General features: G+C 44.7%; 1 protein-coding gene across 14 annotated transcripts in view; it reads left to right on the top strand.

The window, feature by feature from the left end:
- The first annotated feature begins 144 nt into the window (after window positions 1-144).
- IKZF2 (IKAROS family zinc finger 2) overlaps window positions 145-25,135 on the top strand; it is a 103,103-nt gene continuing 78,112 nt past the window's right edge. For 3 of the 14 annotated variants that reach the window (XM_042822066.1, XM_042822078.1, XM_042822077.1), the window contains exons 1-3: window positions 145-419; window positions 2,895-2,943; window positions 3,656-3,763. In XM_042822066.1, coding sequence (XP_042678000.1) covers window positions 2,910-2,943; window positions 3,656-3,763 — 142 coding nt within the window. In that variant the 5' untranslated portion in view covers window positions 145-419; window positions 2,895-2,909. Of the gene's footprint in view, window positions 420-1,004; window positions 1,139-2,288; window positions 2,656-2,861; window positions 2,944-3,655; window positions 3,764-25,135 lie in introns of those variants that run through there. The other 11 variants (XM_042822071.1, XM_042822079.1, XM_042822080.1 and 8 more) reach the window with 9 other exon arrangements.

Genomic DNA, 25,135 nt, shown 5'->3' on the forward strand with positions numbered 1-25,135 from the left:
CCTCCCGGGTGAGGCGCGCGGGGCGGCGGCGCGCGCCCGCTCGGTGTGTGCGTGCGCGCGCGTGCGCGCGGAGAGCGATGGGGGGGGGCACGCGCCTGCGGGCGGGTGCGCGCTTGCGTGCGCCTCAGTGTATGTGCGCGTATGTGTGTGTGCGTGTGTGTGTGTGAGGGAGTGAGTGAGTGCGCGGTGCTCGTGTGTGTGTGTGAAGGCGGCGGGCGGATCGGTTTCTCGGGGTTTGACCAGCTGTCCCAGGCTAACCCTGCTCTCCGAAGATGGAGGAAGTGCCGGCAGGATTACCCTTAGCGACCGCGCCGCTGCCTCAGTTTCCATAGGCGGCCGCGCACGGGCGCGGGGCGGCGGCACTAATAAAAACACAAACAAAAGGGGCATGGAAGTGATCCACTGCCTGCGCGGCTGAGGTAAATCTGCCCCCTCCCCGTGCCGTCCCTCCCTCTCTCCCCTCGCCTTCCCCCGGGAGCACGGGGGGCCCCGAGCCGAGCGCGGCCCGACTTGTTGCTGCTTCCCCTCGGGGACGCCGCGTCAGGAGCCGCCCCCCCTCCCGACCCCCCCCCGGCCCTCGGCTCTCCGGGCAGCTCTCGCTCCGCTCCCCGTTACTCGGCCCTGCCGCCGCCACCTGCGGCCTGAGGCGCGGCGGCCGTGCGTCGGGGGACCGAGGGAAGGAACGGGGGGAGGGGGAAAACGGGAGAGGTGTGCGTGGGGAGAAAGGGTCCTAAAGGGAATAGATGAAAGCGGCGAGGCAGGACTTGAATTACTTTGACAGGTCGCGGGGGGGGGAGGAGGGGGTGCCGGAACGGCTCCGGGAAGTTGGCCTAGGCTGCCCGCCCGGCGGTGCGCTGCCGCCCGAGCCCCCCCGCTCTGGTTGCCGTGCCGATTCGGAAGGAACCGGTGGATCAAGTTTTTCTCTCTCTCTCTCTCTCTCTCTGCTGGTTAATCGCATTGCTGTAGCACCGGCTGACCTCCCTCCCTTCCTCCCTCCCTCTCTCTCTCTCTCTCTCTCTCTCTCTTCCTCCCTCCCTCTCTCCCTTTTTGTTCTTCATCTTCCTTGAAAGTATGTGCCATTCCTGAGCGGCTCTCCCGCCGGCTCATCCCGTGCTGCCCGGCTCCGCATGCCCCACCTGTAAGTGCCGGGGCGGCCGCCTGGCCCCCACCTCCCCTCTTCTCTTTCTTCCAACTTTCCCCACCTCTCTGTGTCTGCGGCGTCTCTCCTTTCTGCCCCCTCCCCGGCTGAAAGGCCGAACCGCCGGGATTCCCCATCACAGCCTGAAAACGGGGAGCAAACTTTTCTTTCTTTCCCCTTTCCCCACTTTTAAGAAATAATAATAATAAAAAAAGCCAAACAAACAAAAAAAAAAAAAAAGAAAAGAAAACCCCACCCCAAACGGTGCTTTAATTTAGGTTACGGATGGTTCTGTGCCTTTTTAATTTTTTTTTTTTTTTTTTTTTTTTTTTTTTGTCTTCCTCCTCCCTTCCTCCCGTTTCTTTCCTTCACTCCATTGGCTGGGGTGCTCTTTCCCTGTTGCTTCTGATGCCTCTCTCTTTACTCAGTGTGTGCCTGCCTACCTGGACTAGGGGGAAGAGAAGGTAATTTGGGAGGGCTTGAGGAAGCAGCTTGCCCGCTTTGGAAACTTTTTAGGGATTTTTTGTGTGTGCGGTTTTTTTTTTGTTGTTGTTGTTGCTTTTAAAGTCATGTGGAAAAATCAGTCACTGTGGAGAGTTTGGTAGCAGCCAGGCAGGTTGAAATTTAAGTGTTATGTACTGAATGCCTTGGGAATTTGATCTGCTTTATACCAAAGAAGAACACAGAGAAAAGTATTTATTTATTGGGGGAAAGGCGGGAGGAAAGCGAGTTGAAGGAGGGGGAGGGAAGTGGTTTTGGAGACAAGAAGTGAAGCTGCCTGTTTTCCAGTAAGTAATGGAGAAATTCCAGGAGCCAGGGCTAAATATACTTGGCGATCAATACAGAAATGGCTCATTGTGAATAATTTAGCTGCCTGGTGCAGTGAGAGTTTTGAAACTAAAGGCAAAAAAGAGGCCGGGGAGGGAGAGAGGAAATAAAATTCTCCTCTGGTCATGTTGGTTTCTTAACTTTTCCAGTTAAAAGAACATAGTTAAGATTATTGATCCCTCTCTGTCTCCTTTTTTTTTTTTTCTTTTTTTTTTTTTTTTTTTCCCCTCAATATATATCAAATGATAGCTAGGGGGTGTCATTCTATACAGTTACTTGGGTTTCTGGAAAGTAATAGCTTGTTCTGTGTCAGCAAAGCGCTTCCAGAAACTTTAAGATTGCTTCATGCCACAAAATGCATGGCCTGGGAGCATTGAGTGCGGTGTTGGGCCCCGTGTTGGGGCAGATCAGCGAGGTGAGGAGGAACAGGTGTGTGTACAGGTGTGTGTGCTGCTGTGAGGGGCTGGTGTGAGGCGAGGGCTGGTGGCAGCAGTCTGTAAGGGGCACCGAGGGGTTTGTTTTGGTTAGGGCAGAGCCGAGTCTCCTGGAGTAGGTGAGAAAAGAGCGATTGTTAATAGTGCCAACTCCTGCAGGTCTGTTCTGGCTGAGAGAGCTGATAATTCGTAAAGCGTTACAATCCCTGCTTCAAAGAGACAAGTGGAAACTCGGAGTGGGGAAGCTAAAATCAGGTAAAAATGGCGAGAAGATCCCAGCGCAGCCTGCCCAAGGGTCAGCAGGATTTCTCAGATGATTTGCAGGAAGGGCTCGGTGATTTGCAAGCGAGCGCATGCACTACGCTTGTGTTTCTCTAGGCAATGGTTGCAACAGCAGCAAAATGGGTATAACTACTCAGGGCTCTAAGTAAGTTTAATCGTTTAATGGTTGATACTGACAGGTGTCTTTGAGGGTGTACTTTTCTGCCTTGCAGCACTGCACTTTGACTATGGAAGCAGAGGCTGCTGATGGATATATAACATGTAAGTAGTCGTTTTATTTGATTATTCTATAGCACTTTCTTCTTTCCCCGCTATCTTTCTGTAATGCGGGCACCTGAAACTTTAGCTTCCTTCTGTATGGTCTTTGCTGTCAGATGCCACTGAATTAATGGCATTTAAACATAGTCTTTGTGTGTGACTGAAAGATGTGTGGGTATGGGTACGTGAGTGAGCACCTCGCAGTTCAAGTATTTGCTGAGGATGAATGAACTTTGTGAGAGAGAGCACTTATTTTCAGAACCAGCAACTTTCCTTGCTTTTTGCTGTGCGTTTCTCCTGCTTTCTGTGTTAGGGCAAAATGTCTTATTTTTGAGAGCATTATTTAACTGTCAGCTGACCAAAGGCTCCAGGGGGGGAAGGTCTGTCCTGCAAAGTAGGAATTCAGTCTTCTGCTATCCTCAGTGTTTGCAAATGGAGAAGTAGTACTAATTTCTGAGGAAACAAAGCAGTTGGACCAGGATTTTTGTTAAGGCTGTCTGCGAAAGACTGGTGATGGGAGGTTTGAGGGAGCTCTTAGAATCAATCCGTCAAATATTTCTTTCTGGCCACTGAGAATCCAGTGTTCACAGGCTTTGGAAGGCTCCCCTAGCAAAGGGAAGGCAAACAGGGGTGCAGGGAGCTGGCAAGGCATAGTTGTTAATCATCGGGTTGCTTTGCTGGGATGGAAACTTACGGGCGACTTATTTTGTGAAAGCAGGTGACAATGAGCTTTCACCCGAAAGGGAGCACTCCAGCATGGCTATTGACCTCACCTCAAGTACACCCAATGGGCAGCATACCTCACCAAGTCACGTGGCAAGCAGTAAGTCTCTTTTAAACGTGTTTCTCTCTGGCAGTGTTTTTGGGTTAGTCGGGGTCCTCGGCTCGCTTTCCTGGTCTTACCCGCTTCTGTAAGCTTTGCCAATAAAAGAAGAGAAGGAACGGGGTAGACTGCTTGTTCTGTTTTCTCGTTCGTGCTGGTGTCTCATCTAGCCATGAACGGGATTACCAGTCTGAACTATCCCCAAGTGGCTTTTGAGAGCTGGTCCTTACCTGTTCCAGGTAGGAAAACTCTGAGTTTGACGTGTGCTGGTTTTGTTTTGTTTCGTCGGGTTTTGCAATCCAAATGGAAATTGTTGTTGCGTTATTTTTACTGTTTACTGTGCTTCCAGAAGCAGCTTGAAGCGGCTTTATTTGAAAACAAACACTTGTTATTTACGAAAAGGCTTTACTCTGGCAAAAGTATCAAGTTGAAATATCTGGGTTTGACGGCAGGTTGTATTTTACTGTTACCATTCAGAACTTTCAGCATCCTATTCATTACCTGAGCTGTGCTTTGGCGACTCCAGAGATGGCTGGGATAATGGGGAGTTTATGGCACTGCGCAGTTGACTCGCTAACACAGTGAGAGGATCTTGATTGAGAGTGTCGAGGAGGAAACAGAGAAAATGTGAAGAGATTTGGGATACTGAGAGCGTCCAGTGCTCAACAGGATGTTGTTTTTCACATGGTAGTACGCAGGTGAATAAATCTATTTGATACAGGATTCATAAAACTACCATCTTTTCTTTTTTGTGTGCTTACTTTGAGTTACAAGGTTGCATTGAGGTCTTCACCTTAGAGTCCCTCAGTACTTGCATTAAAATATAACGTGGCAGGTGCTGCTTACAACATACTTTCAGAGGGTTCCTCTCTGTGCTGCGTGATACTAATTTTCTTTCTAGGGTGTATGCTATAGAGATGTATGTATCTTGTGTATCTTTTTAAACTGACTGTATAGTATTTTCACCAAAAATCACTGTAGAGAAAGCGAGTATTTAGGGTTGCCTGCTTTAAGGACGTGGTGTATTGTCTTCCGACTCTTCCTTGTTGAGAGAAAGATGTTCCTTGCCTTTAAGAATTTCTTCTTTCGTCTTGCAAATTATGAGTAAAGCACAGTTTTTACGAGCCTTTAAAACTGAGGGTTATTACGAAGATCTCCCAATTATATGCATGTTGCTGGAGAGTATGATTGCTAATACTCTGGACTGAACTTTATATGACAACCTATCATAATTCAGCATCTTCAGACAATTCCAATGCTGTTGCAATGGGATTCTGATATATTTTATTATGTTGTAAAAGTTTTACTACTCACTTTCTTCATTTTCTTTGTTTCCTTTTTATTAATGGGAAGGCTTCATTGGAAGGGGAAAAAAGCTCCCTGTTTTAAATCTTTTTTATAATCTAGACTAAAAACCGAAGTCAAATTAGGGAATAAAAAGGTCCAGGATGAAGTCATGCAAAAGTCATACTTGAACATATTCAATATTCTCACGTTCGTCCTGTTAACGTTTGAGCAATTTTTAAGTGTTGTTAGTTTGTGCAACACACATGATGATCTTTCTTTCAAATGTGTTTTGTGGTATCTCACAGGTGTCTCAATTGCTTTCATCCCTGCTGGCTTTGCGTTAAGCATGCGCTGCTGCTGGAGAAACGAGGGGCTCTATCTGGGGTTCTTAAGCCACGCGTAGCTAGAGCTTCTGCAACTTGTTGTCTCTTATATTCTTTGCAGGCACAGGAATGTTTTGGAGGGAGGCAGTTTGTCTTGAGCATGGAAGGTTTTGATTACGGGTTGTTGGCTTTTGTGGCAGATGCTAAGATGGTTCACTGAAGTTTTTTGGTCCAGTCTTGAAGCTAGCTTGCCTAGACTGAATCAGCAGGCTGTACTTCAGAGCTTTCAGCCTGATGTGTGGGGAGCCAGAAGCCTGTTTAGATGTGGGAAGGTGAGGTGGAATGGCTGGTGGTAATACGACGTGCAAGTTCAGCTGCTGTTGCTGGACTGAACCACTGTCCATCCTGCTGCGGTGCTGTGAGGAGGCCCGTGAAGTAGCAGTGTGCTGTAAGCAGAGGAAATGTAGTGTTGAGCACAGTTTAATTTCTAGCAGAGTTGCTGCTTTGCTGCTGGCCTGCTGCTATAGTGAAACCCGGGGCACACCGTTCCACCTGGGTAGGGTTTGCTGATTGATCCATATCCGCTCAGCTCCAGCCTGGCATGTTTCAGTCCTGGCTCTGTTGCCAGCTGTCCCAAGGGAGCGGATGGCCCCGTTTCGCCGTGTGCCCAGGATATGCACCTGCAGGGTAGAGAGCTGCATTCCGACCTTTGTTCCTGTGTTCCGTTGACTCATTTTGAGCCACAGCTCTTAATTTAGCTTTAATTTGTGTCTGCCTCAAACAGAGACAAAACCATAAGAAGCAAATTTCTTGGATCTGTACCGAAACGACTGAGCAGTGCTCTCCCAGCAACAGTAAAATTATGCGTTAGGTAAAGAGTTTTGTGTTCATTAGCCCCTGGCAATTCCATGTTAGTAGGAGTTCTGGCTGGGCTACTGATGCTTTTGGGTTCTGTTCCAAAAGGTTTCAGGTTAAGTATTTTGGCTCGCGTTGGAGAGCTGTCTGCTGCATCCTCTAACCTATTATCATTTTCAAGTATCTAGACTGCATGTATAGGTTATAGATGGGGCCGACGCTCCATTTTCCTTGTGAATGAGGTGATCCTGAAAGATAAATCACAGCAAATCACCTGTCATAGCTAACTAATGATCTTACACGCACCTTACGGTACGCATCTGCCTTCAGCAGAGTACTGTATGTATGTTGGCAGATGTTCTGCTCTAAAATACTTCATTGTAGTTTTATGTAAGCAAAGATTTAAAATACGTGTAAATAGTCAAAGTGAATAGGTTGATAGATCATCTGGCTTTCTTCTACGGCAAAAGACAAATAAGTGCCATGCCTGCTGATTAGGGATTATCTGTTTATATAGCCTCAGATCTGGAGGTCTGGATTTTGTTTAGAGCTTCTGTGGGGGAACGCTTTTGATGGGTGATGCTTGGCGATGGGTATCTAAGGCCTCCTCTATTAACTCCGTGTTGGTGCTGAACGGTTTGCTGTGTGGCCTGAAGCCATTTTCTGGACCCTGCAGAGTTCAGGGGAGTCAATTTAACGCTCATTGAAGCCAACAGGACCAGGTTGCAGGTGATGTGGAAACTCAGAATAGGAACCGGCATGCTAATTTAAAAGCTGATGGGGAATCATTATAAAAGAAGCTCCTAAAAGAAATAATTTCCAGCCACCTCCTCAAAATACCACGCTAAGTTCTTTCTGTAGTTATTAGGTATTTTTTTTTCCCCTGGAGATTAACACGGGCTTAGAAGAGCATGCCCCCTTCGAGGCTGCATGGGCACACGTTGGTTACTTGTCCTGATACCAAGTGGTCACTGTGTGTGGGGTGAAGGCTGCTTCTCTACGACCACTTGCCTGGTGTCCTATGGGAAGTAACAGCAGTCAGTGACAGAGGAGGCTTGCTCTTAAATGAGAGATCTTTACAGCGAATGTCCTAGATAACTTTCTTATCTCTGCTTTCATAGACAAAAGGAGCCCTTAAACGAAATGGAGTCAGAAAAATCTTAAGTATCAAACCCCACATCTGATGTTTGAAACTGATTAAAATTGTGGTATGCTTTCAAGATGTGTTTATAATAGTTCAGAAGCATTGGCAAGTTATGAGATAATTTATTAAGAAAATACTTTGGCTGACTCAGTTGAGAAAAGTAATGAGGTGATTCCATTTACTTCATGGTGGGGAATGATTGCACTGTTGGGACAGCCGTGTCAAGTGTCAGTAACTTCTGTAACTGTATTTAAGGTCCGAGTCTGGTAAGAGGACTCAGGCAAGGTTATGCTAAGAAGTGGCCAATAGCATATTCCTGGCACTTTGGTAGGCTGCTGGACTGACAGTGACACTCTTCTGACTTTTTGTAGCTTCAGAATCCTCAGTCTTCCTTGATTACTTTCATTTTTCAATTGCTCGCTGCCATAGGAGCTGCTGTGAGTGGAATGTTTTGCGGTGCTGACACAGTGGTGGTACGCATCTGCATGTATAAAGAAACCTAACTTGGACGTCTGTCTTTGGGAATGAAACTGCATAAGATCAGAGATTGCTTCGTGCCTCAGCTAGGCACCAAACAAGCCTTGCCATCTCCAGAATCTGTGGCCGAGGCAAGTAAGGCTGGACTTCATTTTGGATTTCTTTTTGGCTCAATATGTGCTTTTTCTGTGCATGAGGTGACTGAGGCAGAGCCTCTGCTTGAGGCTTTTCTTTAGTTGTGGTGGTTGGGGCTGGCTGGACTGGGCTGCAGGGAGAAACATGTTGGTGCTTTGCAGCAGTTACTCCCTGACACATGTACTGGTGCATGAAGAATTCTGGCAGCCTGGCTGTGGCGCTCATAAGTGCAGAATCAGGTCTCCAGTTCTTCCAAATATCTGCAAAGTGTGAAACACTGCATATGGTGCTAAAAACTTGAACTGGATTACCTCGTGATGCTGAGGGATCTCTTTTCCCCCAAGTTTAAGGAGTAGGGTAGGCAGAGCATCTCGGATATCGTTGCCTCAGTGCTGGGATGTGGACTTCTGTCAGTCTACTGAAGTCCTGCAGCCCTTCTCATCTGGCTTCCCTACCTTGTCAGTGCGATATTTAGAGAGCTCAGCTGTGGAATTCCATGGTGCTGCCTAAATACAGATGTACCAATCATTTCACAGGTCGCAGGGCGGTGAGCTTAGGTGTAAGAGATGAACTCAGTGTGGCAGAGAAATGGAAGAAGCGAGCGACTTTGATGCTTGCAGGAGAGTTTTCTTTAATTTAGTCTTTTAACCTCAGATACACTGAGAATTGCTTTTTTTGAAGCTTAAGGAGGGGGAAGAAGGATGAGGTGACGATCAGACTTCAAATTTTCATCCACACATAAGCAGTGGAAGTTCTGCAGAGTTGTTGTACAGATTTAATTAAAAAAAAAAAAAGGGAAATAAGAAGTATTTGCTGGGATGCAAATATTTCGCTTTTATGTTAATCCACATCACATCAGATCCTTCACATTGGGATGGTTACAATCTTGAAACAGTTCCCCTGATACAAGTTGCATGTAGATGAACACTAAGTAGTTACAGCAACAGTGTGGTTATTGTATTTTTTTTTTTGTATCTGATGTCAGTGTGTCTCAGGCATTCCCAATGGAATCAGGTTCTTGGTTGTAAAAACATTCCTCCCTTTTGGTGAGTGTTATAATGAGGGTGGAGTGAACCGATCAGTTAATCTCATTAAATAGGTTTTATTCATTCTGATGGAACTCTCTTGAGAGGTCACCTGCCAGAGCTTTGTTGCAGCACACACCTTTCTTAGGGAGCTTCTCTTATTTTCTGGGACTGTCAGGTTCAGTTAACTTTCCTTGGTACACACCCTGTTACAACACTCATTGCTCTTGGTAGCTGTGGAGTCAGCATGTTTTCAGTATTTGCTTATGGAATTTTGGTTCCTTTTCAGACACGCCAACAAAAAGAGCAATCCTTGTCTTCCTTGAAGCAGCCCTGTGACAGCAGCTGTAGTACTGGATACCACTTACAGAGTGTTCTGTCTTTCATTTTCCAGATCTTCGTGAAGGTCCTGCTTATACTGAAATTGAGGAGTGTTTTCTCTCCAGTAATCAGATTTTAAACCTTTTTTTTCCTATTTTCCTGAGGGCCATTGGCTCTCCTCATTCTCCAGCCAAATGTGTGTTTGCAGGGCTGGGCTTTCTTAGTGGAAAGGCAGCTGCCTGTGTTGTCCCCGTGCTTTAGTGAGGGCAAGCACTGCAAAAAGGGAGTTTTGGAGTGATGTTAATTCTAGCCAAGAGGAAAAGACAACTGTCTTCTGCTTTTACTTCAGTATGCTGTGGTGAATGAAACTCCTTACGGGAGGTCTGCCTTGAGGCACCTCTGCAGAAGATTTAGGAGAACACATTGCTGCTGCTTTCAATTGTGATGAGGCCTGTTAGCAGCCCGTGGTGCTGTGCCCATGCTGTGGCATGTTGTCCCCTGCCTACATGCATGGACTTGTTTGGAGTCCCAGCAGCAGTGTGCTGCATCTCAATGGAAGGAAGCACAGCTGTGGTTACTGCTGAAAAGCAGTGAAGCTTGGCAGCCGTGGCTCAGAGCTAGGTGACAGGAGGCCAGGTCTTCTTCCCCAACTCTTGTTGTTGTAAGGGAGTCCTTTCATGTTTTTGTGTTGCTTTTTTTTCCCCCCCTAATCACAGAGGCCACATATCACTTGGATTTGGATGGCATGTGTTGGACTTTGGGAAAAGTTGCTAAGGTTTTCTTGAGCATTTAATTCCTACAGCCCCACAATCATACATGTACAGCAGTACTTTAATACCAGTGTAGCTTATTTCCTGTCTCACACAGGAGATGCTGTGATAGTCCTAAAGCACCTTATTTTGGTATGATTGCATTAGAGCAGCTGTAATTTTTTAACTCCTCTCACCCAGCTGAGCATTACCAGGTCTGTATGCTAGCAGCCCCCTATTTACACCACACAGCAAAACGTGGCCTTGATCTGGAGCCAGCCCTACATTCTGGGCTCCTGCTGGCAGTGCTGTGTCAACCCGTGGCTCTGGAGAGCTCTAATCCCTCAGAAGCAGAGTGACATTGGCAGAAGCTCCTGCAGTGAGCGTACCCTGGCTGGCAGGGTCACCTGCAAGCAGTGTTACAGCTAGGACACTGGAGTGTGTTGGAAAACCAGTGATGCTATTCCTGGTAATGCATGGGGTTGATTGATTTCCCCTTGTTTGTGTGCAGATAAGTCATCTAGAGCGAACCAGAACCTCCTGTGTTGTTGTTTTTTCACTAACTTTTGCTTCCTCAGTACCTTTGTTTTTTGGCTCTGCTTTCTGGTTTTTGGGTTGATGTTCCATTATTCTGGTGGCTGCTCTGGTATGGCCAAGCAGAGTGCGGAGGTGGTACACAGTGTGCGTTGTGCTTGCTCTTTAGATCAGAGCAACAATGTAAATGTAGTTGCTCTGCCTTCATGTGTGAAGAGAGGCCGTGAACCTCTCTCAGAGCTCCTGTGGTGTGCTTATGGACACTTTGCAATGAAGCCACAGTTACCAGTCAGATCCCCTTGTGGGAGACACCTGCAGGTGGCTGGAAGTCAGTCAGTGTTGCTACCACTTGCGTGGCTGTCCTGGGTGTGAGCATAGCTACTGCGGTAGGGCAGAGAGAAAAGTACTAATGATAATCTTGATGCTCTTTCCCTCACCGTCACTGGGCTGGAGGAGGTACTGTGAGGATTTGGCTCTACTCTCCTTGCCAGAGCCTTATGCAATGAAGATAAAAGTCCCAGCTGTGTCTTGGTGCTGCTTGACAGCCCTTTGTCCTGGGGGCAGAAGTCTGCAGCAGTTTCCAAAGTAGGCAAGACACAGTGAAGCACAACGGATTGCCACCTTATCTTCCTGTCCTCTCTATTACCTTTTTTTTTTTTTTTTTTTTTTTTTTTTAATGAGATTTCTTCACATGTAAGGAAGAAAGACAGGGCACACTTAATCTCCAGCCTATGGTAGATCTGGGGAGGGCTTAAAACCGAGGCGATGTTTTACCTGTAAAAGTCCATATATTACTAAGTCTGAGTTTCTGATGAGGAATACTTTGCCATGTGTCCCCTTCGTTCTCTCTCACTTGAATAAGAAAAAAAAAAAAGTATTATCCTAAAGATGTCTGTGCTCAGTGATAGGCTGAGGGCTTCTCAGCTGCTTATTAGCCATGTTTCTGCTGCATTCCTCCCAACATCCTAATTATATCTGAAAGAAGGGATGCTGTCCTGTTTTTCTCGGGGGTATCTGATCCTTTGGCCCATGGAAGTCAAGTTGGTGAGTGGCACAGAAAGCTGGCTAGAGAAGCTTGTGTTATGCCCAAATCCATAGAACTTTTATTTTTTAATAATCACTTCTTGCTATGGGAGTGTTTGTACGAACAGTGAGAATTCACACCTACTGTCCTAGTGTCTAACTTCGTCTCTGGACAAACTATGAGTAATTCAGTGAGTAAATGTGCTCTCTTAGCTACAAGTGTGTCTGTAAAACACAAACCAGGAGAGGTTTTGGTCACCGTACCTGGGTACTCTCATAACTCCAGCAGCGTGAGTTAAATATCAATACTTGCTCCTGTCCAGAGAGCAGCAGACAGAATGGTGTGAATTCCCGTATTTGAAAATGAAAGAAGTCAACTCTGTATGAAAACAGCGAGTCTTTTTACACAGAAGAGATATGAGGTCTATTCATCCGAGGAAGAGTGACTGTTCTCTTGAAGGATGGTTTGAAAGCTTCCAGGAAAGAGCCTGCAGGTTCAAGACCATATCTGGGTTAGCTGTACGGTTTGGGGAGAAGGAGTAGGCAAAAGAAAATGGGGTTTGGTTTGTTGTGGTGTTTGTTTTTTTTTTTTTTTTTTTTTGTCTTTTAGACATATCTCATGATTTCCTGAGAAATTGCTATGGTGCAGTGTATGTTTTGCTTTGTGCAGGTAATGCCTTCAGAAGGGTGGCAGGCATGAATCATTAGCAGCTGTGTGTACCTCTTCTGTCTGTTGCGGGTTAAGGCTCCTGTACTGCGTGCTCAGCACTGCGCTGAGGGGCCTCTCCCTGCATCTCCAAATCTGTCATCATCTGGCCCCCATTTTCCCATGAACTGAAATATTCTGGAATGCACCTCTGTGCCTCATGTTCACACCATCCCTTAATCCTCATCGTTCTTCAAATACAGACATAGTGTAGACACAAACGTATGTAATAGTGGTTCTGTCTCCCCAAAGTGGGTCCTCTTTACCAGGTGTTTTAACCTTGCACTGACACAGATGGTTCCTGGGTAGGATAGGTACATCTCCATCAGCTGCATGGAACCATCTGTGCTAGGAGATGCTCTCTGTTTGAGAATTTTCTCTAGCTGGAACACACAGCCCTTTCTCCTCATCACTGTTAGGTGTTATCCTTCGGATAATCTATTCTTATGGAATTTAATGTAATAATATCTCCTCATTATATCATGCCTTTTCAGCAATAAATCTTGCAGAGCTTCACAAAGCGTGCCTGTTTTAAGAGATACAAATGGGTGAACAAAATTACAGGCTGAAGAGGTGGAGATAAATTAGAGGAATTAGTATGAATTCAGCTCCTATAGGTGGGAGGCAGTCAGCTTCATCATTTGTGTGTGTGTGTGCTTTAAAATGTCAGATTATAGGTGGCTCTTGAGTTCAGAAGAACGATGTGCCGTTTGTGTAGCCTAGGGTCAGTAGTGCGTGACACTTGCAGGCTGTGAGAACTGCCTGAGTTCACTCTTGCATTCTCTGAAATCTGTGTTCTGTCAGTTGCACAAGGTCTTTATTTCTTCAAAATCCCATGTGCTCGTGTATGAATCCCAAGCCAGCCTGTGCTCAGGGTATAAATGCTATCACCAGTCAGCTGTCGGCAAAGTAGGCAGCACCGGGTAGGGGAGGCTGGCAGCTGGTGGGGAAAAGATCTGCAAATGTGTCCAGGCTTGGTTTGTGACAAGCCTGTGCACGTGTGATGTGTGTGAATGCAAGGGGAAGGCACTTCGGGGGAGTTTCGGTCCGACACGACAGAGATGTGCAGGCTTGACAAATATTACTGTCATGCAACTCTTAGGAATCCAGAAAAAGGGAAAAGATGTGAATTTGGTCTCTGCTGAAGGGCAAGCTACCAAACACCGCTCTGCCTAAATGTCAAAGGATCTGCTGCATGGGGAAAAAGGTTGGAAGGCAGGGTCTGTGATGTCTGCTCCTCACAAGACCTGCTTCTTGGTGGATGTTTGTGTGGGATCACCTTGCTGTGAGACCAGACATGACTCAGTCTATCAGCATGCAGCATGGTTTCAGGTTGCTGTCTTACTGCTCTTAAAATGTTAAAATGCTGTATGAAGATATTTGCTTTTTTCCTCGTGCTTTTGGAAAGAATGAAAAGCTTTAATGTCATTAGTGCTATTGTTATTTAAATTTAGCTTGTGACTGCTAACCATTAAATATTTATAGAGAAATCGATAGCAGTGAGATTTTTGCTGTAGTAAATATATATCACATACGTATTCAAATCCAAACCAGTGTGTTCCAGGAAATAATCTATAACAATGCTCTGTGAAGTATTCATGTCCCAAGTGCAGCCCTTTCTGCAGTGGGACTTGGTTTTGGAAATAGCTTGGAGCAATGCTGCCCCATGCCCTAGGGAAAGAGGTTCTTGCAAAATCCATCTGAGCCCTCCTTCCAGGGCAAGAAACTTCCTGCTCTCTGGCCCACAAGATCTCTCTTACCTCAGAGGAAGCCCAGGCTAGCTGGAAATCTGCAGTGAAAAATTTCATCTGTAGATCAATAACTGAAAATAGTTTTAAGCCCATACCTTTCTCTGCAGTTGGACTTAAAATGTCATCAGAGGCTTGGGCTCATTGCAGTGATGTGGAAAAAGGCGTGAGAGGTGTGGAATGCCTGGCACACGGGGTGGGGAGTAGCCAGTTCCTTGTAAATTCTGGGCTTCTGCAGTGCTTCCTTGTGCTGCTGTCAGTGAGTGAACCAGTGGGCCAGCAAGGAGGGGACCTGAAGTAGTTGTTGCAGCCAGGTGTGCTGGAAGGGAGCAAGCTTCCTTACGAGTTGGAGGTGAAATTTCAATTTATAATTATGAGCATTGTTTACAATAATAGTTCTAATTATATATGTAAACACTCTAATGTACTGCAATGTAATATGGTAACATTTGCTGAGCTTTGGCTGCTTTCAGATAGTGGAAATAAGCTGGTGGTTGTTGGCCAGGGTTCAGAAGCATTTCTCAAAATTATGTACATGATATGAACATCAAAATTTTGTGTGGATTAAGCAGTTATTAATTCTCCCCAATTATCCTTCAGATAAAACTACAACTAACTCATTAACTAAAATTAATTGTAAATAAAGCTGATCTGTTGTTGAGAAGGCTAATTAGAACGGTAATTGTGTAATGATGATGCATTTAATTTCAGAACGCGGATTTGAAAGCTACTCCTTTTGGCAGTGGTGGAGTAAGGTGTTCCAAAACAAAGCAGGATGCTTATTGCTGCCGTTGTTCTCTTAATTAATACTGCTAGGATCCCTCTTGCTTCCCATCCTCCTTCTGTCCCCTGTAGGGCACTCAGAAACTAACTCTGCACACAGTGCAGGCAGTGGCCAGGCTGCAGGTAGACCTGGTCGGGTGGGAGGTGAGGAGTGGAGGTGCTGTGCCTGGCATTGCTGTTAGAGCACTGCGTGCCCGAGCTGTGGGAATACTGCCTGTGCTTTGGGATTTGCTGCCGGCTCGCCATGGAGATGCATTTGGAGTGTCAGGCCAACAAAACTGAATTGTGACTCATGTTTTAAAAATGAGTGAGTAATTTTCCATGCAGTTTCATTACAGTATCTTTTGCCCCAAGGATTATTTACTGTAGATTAATTTTCAGCAATTCTTCACTACGTAATCTGGAATTTTAATTGGAGAGGAACTGTTTGAAGCAAATAGTGTTTTTATTCCAAACTACCTTCTTCTAACAGTAAGATCAGCACGGGTGCTAAAATCAGCAGTGTACCTGTTAGCCCGCACACACGGTTTCCCATTATATTCTTTTGTCCAAATGTGTTAAGCACTGTTTTGAGCTGCTTTTTAAGTGCTTTAACAAACCATCACTTGAATCACTAACTAAGAAATAGACACGGAATACAGAGTACATGATTCACCTCTTCTCATCATCTATAATCTGATTTGTTTTGAGTTGATTGAGAGGGAATTGCAGTATTGAAGGATGGACTCTCGTATGCTCCTGATAATCAGACCTGAAGGGAATGTTGACTATAAATATATTTCACCTATCTTCCTTTTCAACTTTTTCCCTACGAGTTTTTTTGTGTGTGTCCTGGTTCACCGTGGGGGGGATGTAAAAATCCTGATAGTGTGTTTTTAGTTACATCACTAATATTAGAACTGAGTAATCGGGTGGCTTTGGCAGCAGTCTCATTTATAAATTGTTGGTGAGCAGATGGCTCACCAAGTTGGCATGCTAACTCCAAACTTTCACAATCATGAGTCAAGTTTTAAATTGCGAGATTGCCTTACATGCCATGAGATCTTTGTTTGTTTGTTTTAATAAATATAGTTTTCAGTGTAGCTTCTCATTTCTGAGCTGTTTTGTAGAGGCATGGCTGTTCAGCCTCCTCTAAGTTGGAATGCTTCTTTTTTTTCCTTTTCTCTTGATGGAGATTTCTGTAGCCACTCAACTGAAAATCTTGGTGCTAAGAAGAAACAGCGCATACCAGGCTAATGATCAGGGAAGTGAGATTTGGCAATCCCGCTTCATGTCAAATAGGGAAATAGTCATCATTTTATCAACTCCTGGTCTGTAGGAGCACCAATTTGCTAGAAATGCACTGCTGATATCTGCAGTCTTAAATATGCAAACCTGTGCCCATTTGTTTGTTTCCCGAGCACGTGGCTGAAGCGTTAGAAAGCACAGAGTGCAAATGTTAGATTTTGCAATGCAAGAGTGAATATTCTCTGTAAGCAAGGAGTAGTGATTTAAAGAAAAGCTTGAGTGCACAGATAGCCTCACTGCAAATACAGTGAAGTTCAACAGTGTCAGGTCTTGATCCACTTGGTAATTTGGTCAAATAGTAATGGAAGGATATATTTATTTCAAAGACAAAACACATTCCTTCAGCTAAGAGGAATATGGTATAGATGTGTTATACTGCCTAATTGTGGGACCTGTCACAGAGTGATAATTGGAACTTATTTCTGAATGGTTCCACACAAAGCGTGCTGTTGTAAATACTAAACAACTGGTTCATCCATAACCACGTAATTGGTGTGTGCAGCTAATTAGCGTGTTCAGTTTAGGCCCAGATTTTTGGAAATATCTCCTGTTCTGGTCCTGATTTAGCAAAGCTCTTAAACAGATGATTAACTCCCATTGGCTTTAATAGGACTTAAGCACATTCTTAATCAGGGCCATTGTGTCAAATCACATCTCTTGGTGACAATCAGAAGGACCTGCCAGAGCTGTAGTGAAAAATATCTGCAGGTCTTTCTTAAAACTGCGCATTGACATCTCTTTAACTTGTGAGGCATTTTGTTTCCGAATCTGAAATGATGTAGATTTCTTTTTTTAAAGCAAATGCTTTTTGTCACCATCTAATTGTATGTACAAAGTTTAAAGATTTTTAACTAGCTTTGCAGGAGGCTGTTGACATCAAATCTGCTCAGTACACCTTTGAGATGGAGAAGAAGAAAATATGCATCTGAGAATGCCTCGCCGGTGTAAAAATGTCAGCGCTGATAGGTATCTGTGATGGAAAATTTGTGTGGGAGTAATAATTTAGTAATAAAAAGGGTCAAATTAATTCTTATGCTGAAGGGGGATACCTTACAATAACCATTTTGTAATTTTATGTTTGACAGTTTGCTCTGCATTATGTGAATAGGTGGAGCTGAGACAATGTAATCCATTTCCAATTGTAAACAAGATTGCTTTAAGAGCTGCTGTAGTAAGATGCATGTTGGCTGACTTTAAGCTGAAAGGTAATTGCCTCTGAATATTAATGTGCATGTGGGGATTTTGTTTTTAATTCTGGGATTTCATCTTTGCCCTATAGCAGCTCTGAAGAGGCCCTTGTTTTCCCAAACCCCACGTTGCTGCTAATTGAAGCTGATGGCAAATGTTGTGCTTTGGGCCCTTTGCTTTTATTTTCTGTGGTCTGCGTACCTTGGAGAATGCTACTTTCTTTCTCTGGTTTTGTTTGCTAGCCACCTTTTCGGTAGATAAGATTTATTAGCCGTGCTCTTGCTTTCGTGTATTGGCTGCATCTAGTGCTGGGCTAGGGGAGGTTATGAGGAAAGGGGAGAAGTTGCTGCACTAATTGAATTGTAGCCTTTTAGATAAATGGGAGTTAAGGTGCTGGTCCCACGCTGTGTAGCTAGAGAACTTCATCAGGAATTACTGGGGACCTGATCCCCAGCTCCCAGCTGGGGCTTCTAAATCTGTTTCTACCCCTATTGGAACAGACCTGTATCATGGAGGCAAGATCTGGGTAGTGAAAAGCTAAGTTTTGGGGAATGTTCACTGGCTACGTTTGCATATGAAATTTTCAGGCATGGAAGGGACAGCCGGCTTACAGCTGAGCAGTAGTTTGCCTTTCCTCCTAAATTCTTGCACCTGGTTTCTGTGAGCATTGTTATTCACTGCTTGCAATGAGACTCAGCACTCAGTATGAGGGGGCCTGGTGCTGAGCGCGGTGTAACTGCAGCTCTGCGCTGATGCAAACTGCAATCCAGTGGTATCAGCAGGAGCTTGAAAATCCTGTGTGTGCCACATTTTAAACTGTATGTGCTTAAGTGGCACTGGACTTGTGGGCTGTCACTTTGGGCAATGAGTACAAGACTGTTGGAAGATGTCAGGACTGCCAAGTGGCCTGCATGTCCTTCTAGCAGAGATGACTATTCTTAAGGCATACATTTTTAAGTAGAGTAATACGTGCCTTGCTCTGTCAGGTTGGTTTTTTAAATAAAGAACAAAAAAGAAATAAAGCATTTTTAGCTTGGATCAATTCCCTAGTCTGGTATAATGCATGGTCTCACGCTGAAGGTGATGGCTGAGCAAGAGCGGGAGCTTCTGCTGTTCTTTAAGAGAATCACAGAGTGGCCTGGGTTGGAAAGATCAACAGATCTCCAACCCCCCTGGCACATGCAGGGCCACCAACCTCCTCATTTAATACCAGACCAGGCTGCCCAGGGCCCCATCCAACCTGGCCTTGAACACCTCCAGGGACGGGGCAGCCACAGCCTCTCTGGGCAGCTGTTCCAGCACCTCACCACTCATAGCAAAGAACTTAATAGGGCTGGATACGTGCTGAGCTGTGATACCGGCTGGACCTCGCAGGTCTGTAAATGGCTGTTCTGAGGGGTCGTGTCTTGCAGAGAGATGGGGCCAGCAGCTGAGCTTCACAGCCAGCCTTTCTGCAGATGACCATTAGTGTGTGCTGGGTACAGCTTTATATAATGTCTCAAGTTAAACAATGGGTTGGAGGCAGTGATGTTACTGGGTGGGAACCACTAACAGACAGCATCTTCCACATTCTTGCGCCCTGTGCAGGCTTTGGGATCTTGAGTCTGTTTGCTTTAGAATGATTTACAAACTTCTGCAGTGTCCAGTCTCCAGTGGTTCAGTCTGTCCACTCTTGAAGTCAGTGGGAGTCCTCTTGATAATGTGGTTGTTCAACTTTTCCAGGGGTACCTTCCCTAAATTCAGTTACTTAGCTGTGGAAACGTTTGAGTGCAGGCCAGCAGGCAGGAAGTGTTTGTGTGGGGGGAGTTCATGAATGTCTTGCCTGTTGAAGAGCCTCTGTCTGTGCTGTGGCTGCTTCAGTACTATGACAAAAATAATACGAAAGGATTCCAATAATGAATTAACTTGTTCATTGGATTAAGTGTTGTCTGAAGGGCAGTAGTTGGAGTCCATGTAATGGAAGTTGACTGGAGGTATGTCTTGTGGCTATGACAAACTTTGTTTTATAATAGCATGTATTTTTCAGTAGCTGCTTGCCATGCTGTAATGTGGTTGGAGCGGGAGAAACAGAAAACTGGCCATTTCCCGGCAGATAGCGATAAGTTTCTACTCAGTCAGAATGCTCTATATGCTGTGATAGGTTTATAATTATTATCCTAAGATTGATGTCTTTGGGGGGAGTGTAAATTTGTGCAGCAGTAATCCATTAAGAAATCAATAATCATTCCATCCTGAAATGCAGTTTCTGTACAACATTATAAATGCACACCAAAGATTTGATTCTAGGCTTGTCTTCGCTCTCCATCCCCTCCTCTTCCCTGAACTCCCAACTTCAATGTCCTTCACTGTGTCGGAGAAGTAGTTACGTGGTAGGACCCTTCTTTTCTGATGGGAAAAACAGGGGTGGTAATAAGAGCATCATCCTGAGAGGCTGTTCAACTTGATGTGTGATCTTTCCTTTCCCCACAATGCTCTTTTGATCTTGGGAAATTCCCCCTCTTCTCTACCTCACTTTTATCCCTGCTAGATGGGTGATAGAGGATGATGAAGATGCATGCAGTTTCTCTGTAAAGGACTCTGGAGAGGAAGTGTTAGATACGTGCAAAGCTGTGGTACGTGCACATTTCCTTTTCTTCACTCTCTCTCCTCATTCAGTCTTCATTTATCATCACATGAGTTTGACCATCAATTGCTGCCGTGTTCTGCAGGACTTCCTTTTTTTGCTCCGAGTTCTCCCCAGTTGGGCACGTTTTTGAAATGCTGTTGTAAGTAATCCTCTGATCTAGAGAGCTGGAAATCTCTTGATCTCAGAGTAAAGGTGTTCACAGCTGGTAAATAATAGACTGTGTGACAGAGCCTGGAAGTGCTACTTTCGTTTCCATGTGGAAGGCTAGATTATAGCACGAGATACTGAGCTGGTCCAGTTTTGATCTCACAAGGAAAACTGCAGATAGGAAAAGGAAATACTATTAGAGTAGTAAGAATGCATTTACCTACTGGCTTCAGTAGACCTTGGCTAAGAGCTACAAAACATGGAGTACTTAATAATCAGAGATTAAGGTTGGAGAAGACCTCTGAAGTCATCTAGTCCAGCTGTCACCACCATGTCCACTAAGCAGTGTCCCTAAGTTTAGCCTGCTCAACTGTTGATTGAAAAATGGGATATTCTTTAATTATGTCTTTGTCTACACCCGTTGTATTTGTTATCCAGGTTTACTTTCACCTTCTGGTTTCTCATCTTCCCCAGTAAAAGGAGTGTAGATAACTTGGCTCTTGCTTTTTACTATCCTTTGGACATCTGATGTATGGGTATTCACCAGTGTTCTCAGTTCTGAGACAGGGTGAGCAAGACCAAGGTGTTTATCACATCTTTCCTTCTGAGATGCAAGAGTCTCAGGTTACGTCCGGAGGTCTGGCGAGAATAGACCAAGAGGTTTTGCCTTTGATTCAACTCATGTGTACTTTGGCTTACTGGAGCAAGCCACAGGAATATCCACCTGAGTACCATTATTCACCTATTTCAGCATTCACAGACTTGTGTCTTAGGAAAGGTGTGTGGAAGAGCTGGAGGTACAGGAAGCCAAAGGGGATAAATCCCTCACTGTAGCTCTGTGTGGGGACAAGTGCCATGCCTGCCTGGACTGTGGGGTAAGCTTGCTTTGGCTGGTTTGCACAGCAAAATGTGAAGCTATGCTAATGGAAAAAGCCTAGATGCCAGCTAAAATGCTTGAATGTGAGTTGTTTGACAGGTGTCTATTCAGCGTTGACTTTTTGTCTGTTGAATTACTTTTTAAATTCCATAAGCCATGAATTCCACACTGTGCTGCTTTCTCACCAATCAAGGTTGCTCCCTTTACTTTAGAACCCTCCCTCGTGCAAGGGCTGCGAATTTCAGCTCTCCTTAACCCTGAACTCGTGTCACTTTTCTGTTGGCCTGCATACCAGTCAATGTCTCTCACATGTCAGTATTATTCTTAATAGTGAAAACTGCATTTTTTTCCCCTTTCTGGTCAATTTGTGATACAGAAGCAGCAGCTGACTGACAGGTGATTTTTCTGCAATGATTTGCTGAAGTGCTCATGCAAATGGTGTGTGGCTTTTCAGCAAAATAAGAAGACTTTATCGCATCTTTTTGGGTTTTACCCATGACCATTTTTTTCCAGTGGTTGGCAGAATGGTGAGTGCTGAAAGCCCAATATGGGCTCACAGGATGCTGAGTTGAACAGATAGGGCTCTATTAGCTCTCAGCTGCATTTATCTTTACTTTACGAATCTCTATTTAGAATTACCTGCAAGTGGTTATTTTCCACTGTGGTTTCCTAAGACTCTTCTGCTTTTGTTATTGTAGTGTTTTTGAACTACTAAAGACTCACTGCCACCTATATAACTATTATGTATGTATTCACTGGCAGCTTGAATGACAGGTTACAGAAAGTGGTGTGAATTGCTCTTCAGAACAAGAATTCTCTGAAGAGAAATATTTAATAAATTGAACTATTAAGAGATGCTATCTCAATCAATAAGTTAGAGTTAATTGGCTGTGTACAAAGTGTTTTCAAGCCATTCCCCTGAAGATTCTGCAAATTGGGTTTAGGGCACCTTTCTGGTGGACTGCTAAGCTGCTTTCAAAGGCCAGTATTCAATAACCGTTAATTTTGTTAATGATGATTGAAATAAAATCTATTTTCTTCAGTGTCCATTTTTACCTTTTAGCTATGTGCCTCACAAAGTGAGTTGAGCATGGTTTAAGAACAGTTTTGAGAACAGAAAAAGCTCTGCATTTCTTTTTTTCCCTTTTGCTGTGTGCCTCTAGGAGTATTCCATGCTTGGGTGACTGCTCCAGAAAACAGTCCCAGCTACTCTGTGCTATGTGTTATTGTTTGCGAGCAATAACAGCACTGCAGACATGTAATATTCACTTCTGTGTCATCTCATTTTTCAATTTTTCTGGTTGTGAGCACTATCAATGTTTTCCAAGTGCTACATGCTGCAAGCTGGGTGTTAGGACCAATGGTCCTGAACTGTTAGTTCAACGTGAAGCTTTGCAAGCGTAGTTTAAACCCTTCAGAATTAAAAATGAACCCTAAACCTTGTAGTTGGCATTAGGAGCAACTGATAAGTTGCAGAAAGGGATTTCATCTGAAGGTATCATAAACATGGTTAATGGCCATCAGATGGGATCCTTGGTGCTTTCAGAGAGCAGAGGTGGAGAAGAACTCGCTTGGCAAAAGCCCCTGCCTTTGGGATGTTTTGCTTGGGAGTATCGTGGGCCTGACTGCTGGAGATGGCATGGATTGCTGGGCTATCTGTAGGTAGGCAAGAGTCAGCTCCTTACAAACAGGTCCTAAGTGATTTAGTCAGTAACGGCCACAAATGGCAGCTGAAAGGCCAGTCCTCCAGCGGTGTGGTTGCTCCTTCAGACAACATCTCCTACTTCATGGGTTGCATAGAAGAGTTAAATGTGTGTATTGGAGCGCTTCCTCTTTCTTGTCTTTTTTAAGTTGTTTTTTTCCAAATGCCATTTCTGAAATTTAAGGTAAATTGTAAGAAAGAAAGAAATCCTTAGCTTAACATCCATAGAATTAAGTAATTCAAAGCAGAACGCTTTTTTCTTCCTTAAGTGTTTGCCCTGGAAGTTTTCCTTCCCATTGTGGCCCACCGAAAGTCTTCACTCTGCCTCATAATCCAGAGGAAGGTGGTAGTTTCAAACCAGTTGAGAAATGCTCTGTTGGAGCGGAGAAATCCTAACAAGGCTCGTTGAGGCTGATTGTCACTAGCTCAGTTGGGAAAAGGGAGGGGGTAAATCATTGAGTAGGTATATCTTCCATTCAGCAGGAGCTACACATGATGGGATTATTAGTATTTCTAAACTAAAGCCCCTGACAGATCCTTGGATACTTAAAGCTGTTGTGATGCTTTACCAGATGGTTCAGAAACTCAGACTGGAGAATCTCATTGGCTGGTGCCGAACAATGACATTTCAAACCCACACATTCATTTGGATTTTAATTTTCAGGGGGATTAAAGCTTTTTGGAATATGGGCTGTCTCTTTCCATATATATGCTCGGCACCTTATGTAGTTGAGTTTTGCAGTGTCTTTATAATTCACTGTCGACTGTGTTACTTCTGAAAGAGCAGTTTGAGCTGTGGCACGGTATTCACTGCGTACCGGGACCAGCAAAGCACAGGCAGCGTAAGCATGCAAGTTGTTGGCTATTTAATGCAGCTGCTTTGTTTTATAGCTGGTAACTGCGTGAACAGGTGATTATGCTAAAACATGCCATTTTTGATGTTGTATCTCTCTGTTCTTTTCACTTTTCAATTCTCATCTTTGAAGCCCCGATCCTGTAAATACAAACGCATTTGCATAACTCGATACAAGCAGAGTGATGCTGTCTATTCCTGCTAGGAGTTGAGCTGTTTGGTCCTAGCTCAGCCGAGCACTTTTAATGAGACCCTGCAGCTCTGAGGGAGAAAATCAAAGGCGATAGGCTGATTTTTACTCCCTTTCTGTCCTGTGGCATTTTGAAAACAGGATGGAGTGCCCCTCTGGCAAAATAGAGAGATTTTCAGAGCCTGCCAAGTCAAACAGTCTCTCTGGCTACCCACATGGCTGTCCTGGCTAGCACTGGAACCTTTGTGCTACTGCTCAGCTGCCTTGAGGAAGGGATGGGAGTATTGCTATTAAATTCCCTTGTAAACTCCTCAGGGCAAAGATTTCTGTTTGGTTGTGTACAGATATATGGAGTGGTGATGCATTACCTTGTAGAAACCTAAGTGCAAGGATGACTTGGGGATTAGGGTAAGAACTTGCACTTCATATTTTAGGAGTGCAAAATTTATTTATAACTCTTGTTTAAACAACATTTTTAATGCACATTCTACACAGCAATGAACTAGGATGCTTTGCTGGCAAGTGAGAGGCTCTGCTTCCCTTCTGCCCTTGCTCACCCTTTATGCCTTTTAACACTGGTGGGGATGGGGTTTGGTTCTGTTGAGAAGAAAAAGGACATTTTATGTAATCATTTCTGTGTGTTAGGTTGGTGCGTTCAGTGCCACTGCTCTTGATATGATTCATTCTATTTGTGCTGATGCACAGTATTAAATAATGTGCAGGCTGTTTTTTTTTCTTTCTGTTAACAAAGTATTCCCTTGGCTTGTCACAGAAAGCTGACACATGTTGGTTCTTCACTCAGGGAGTTCTGCATCTGTCGACACTTCAGACATAATCAGTTTAGATTTCTGCAGCTGATTAGTGTTCACCTCTAACCAAACTGAGAAGCTGCTCCTCCAAATGGTAACAAATAATATCCTAATTAGTTCTCTGCATTGTGCTAGCAGGAGTCTTACTGCAAGCGGCTGGTCTCGGAGGCCTTTCTGTTCCAGTCCACTGCCTTTACAGACTGTTGTATCAGCACTTAGGCTGGGCTTTTATTCCCCCTGCCTCCAAATGCTCACAAAGCAATTAATTATGCACCTGACGATAGACATTAGGCACGCAACAGTATTCCACGTACGGTTATGAACATTTCATTAGCACCAGTTGATTTATGTGTGATAATAAGAGCAGGAGAAGGAATGCTGGGCAGGACTCCAGGATTATCCCATAGCCTCGGTGGTGTTAAGTGTCCCTGTGAAGCTGAGCTGACCACCCAGCGCAGCTTTAACTCTGCTGTGCTCAGAGGAGAAGCCAGCAGGATGGAGGGAGCGGGAAGCACAGCAAGGGGAGCTGAGCAGAGCGGCTGCTGTACGGCTCTGCCTGTCTGGGACTGAGAGCGCTGGGTTT

Source organism: Centrocercus urophasianus, unplaced genomic scaffold, assembly GCF_019232065.1.
Source record: "Centrocercus urophasianus isolate 14NV4802_14NV808 unplaced genomic scaffold, USGS_Curo_1.0 seq_20, whole genome shotgun sequence".
In the NCBI taxonomy this organism is placed as follows: domain Eukaryota; kingdom Metazoa; phylum Chordata; class Aves; order Galliformes; family Phasianidae; genus Centrocercus; species Centrocercus urophasianus.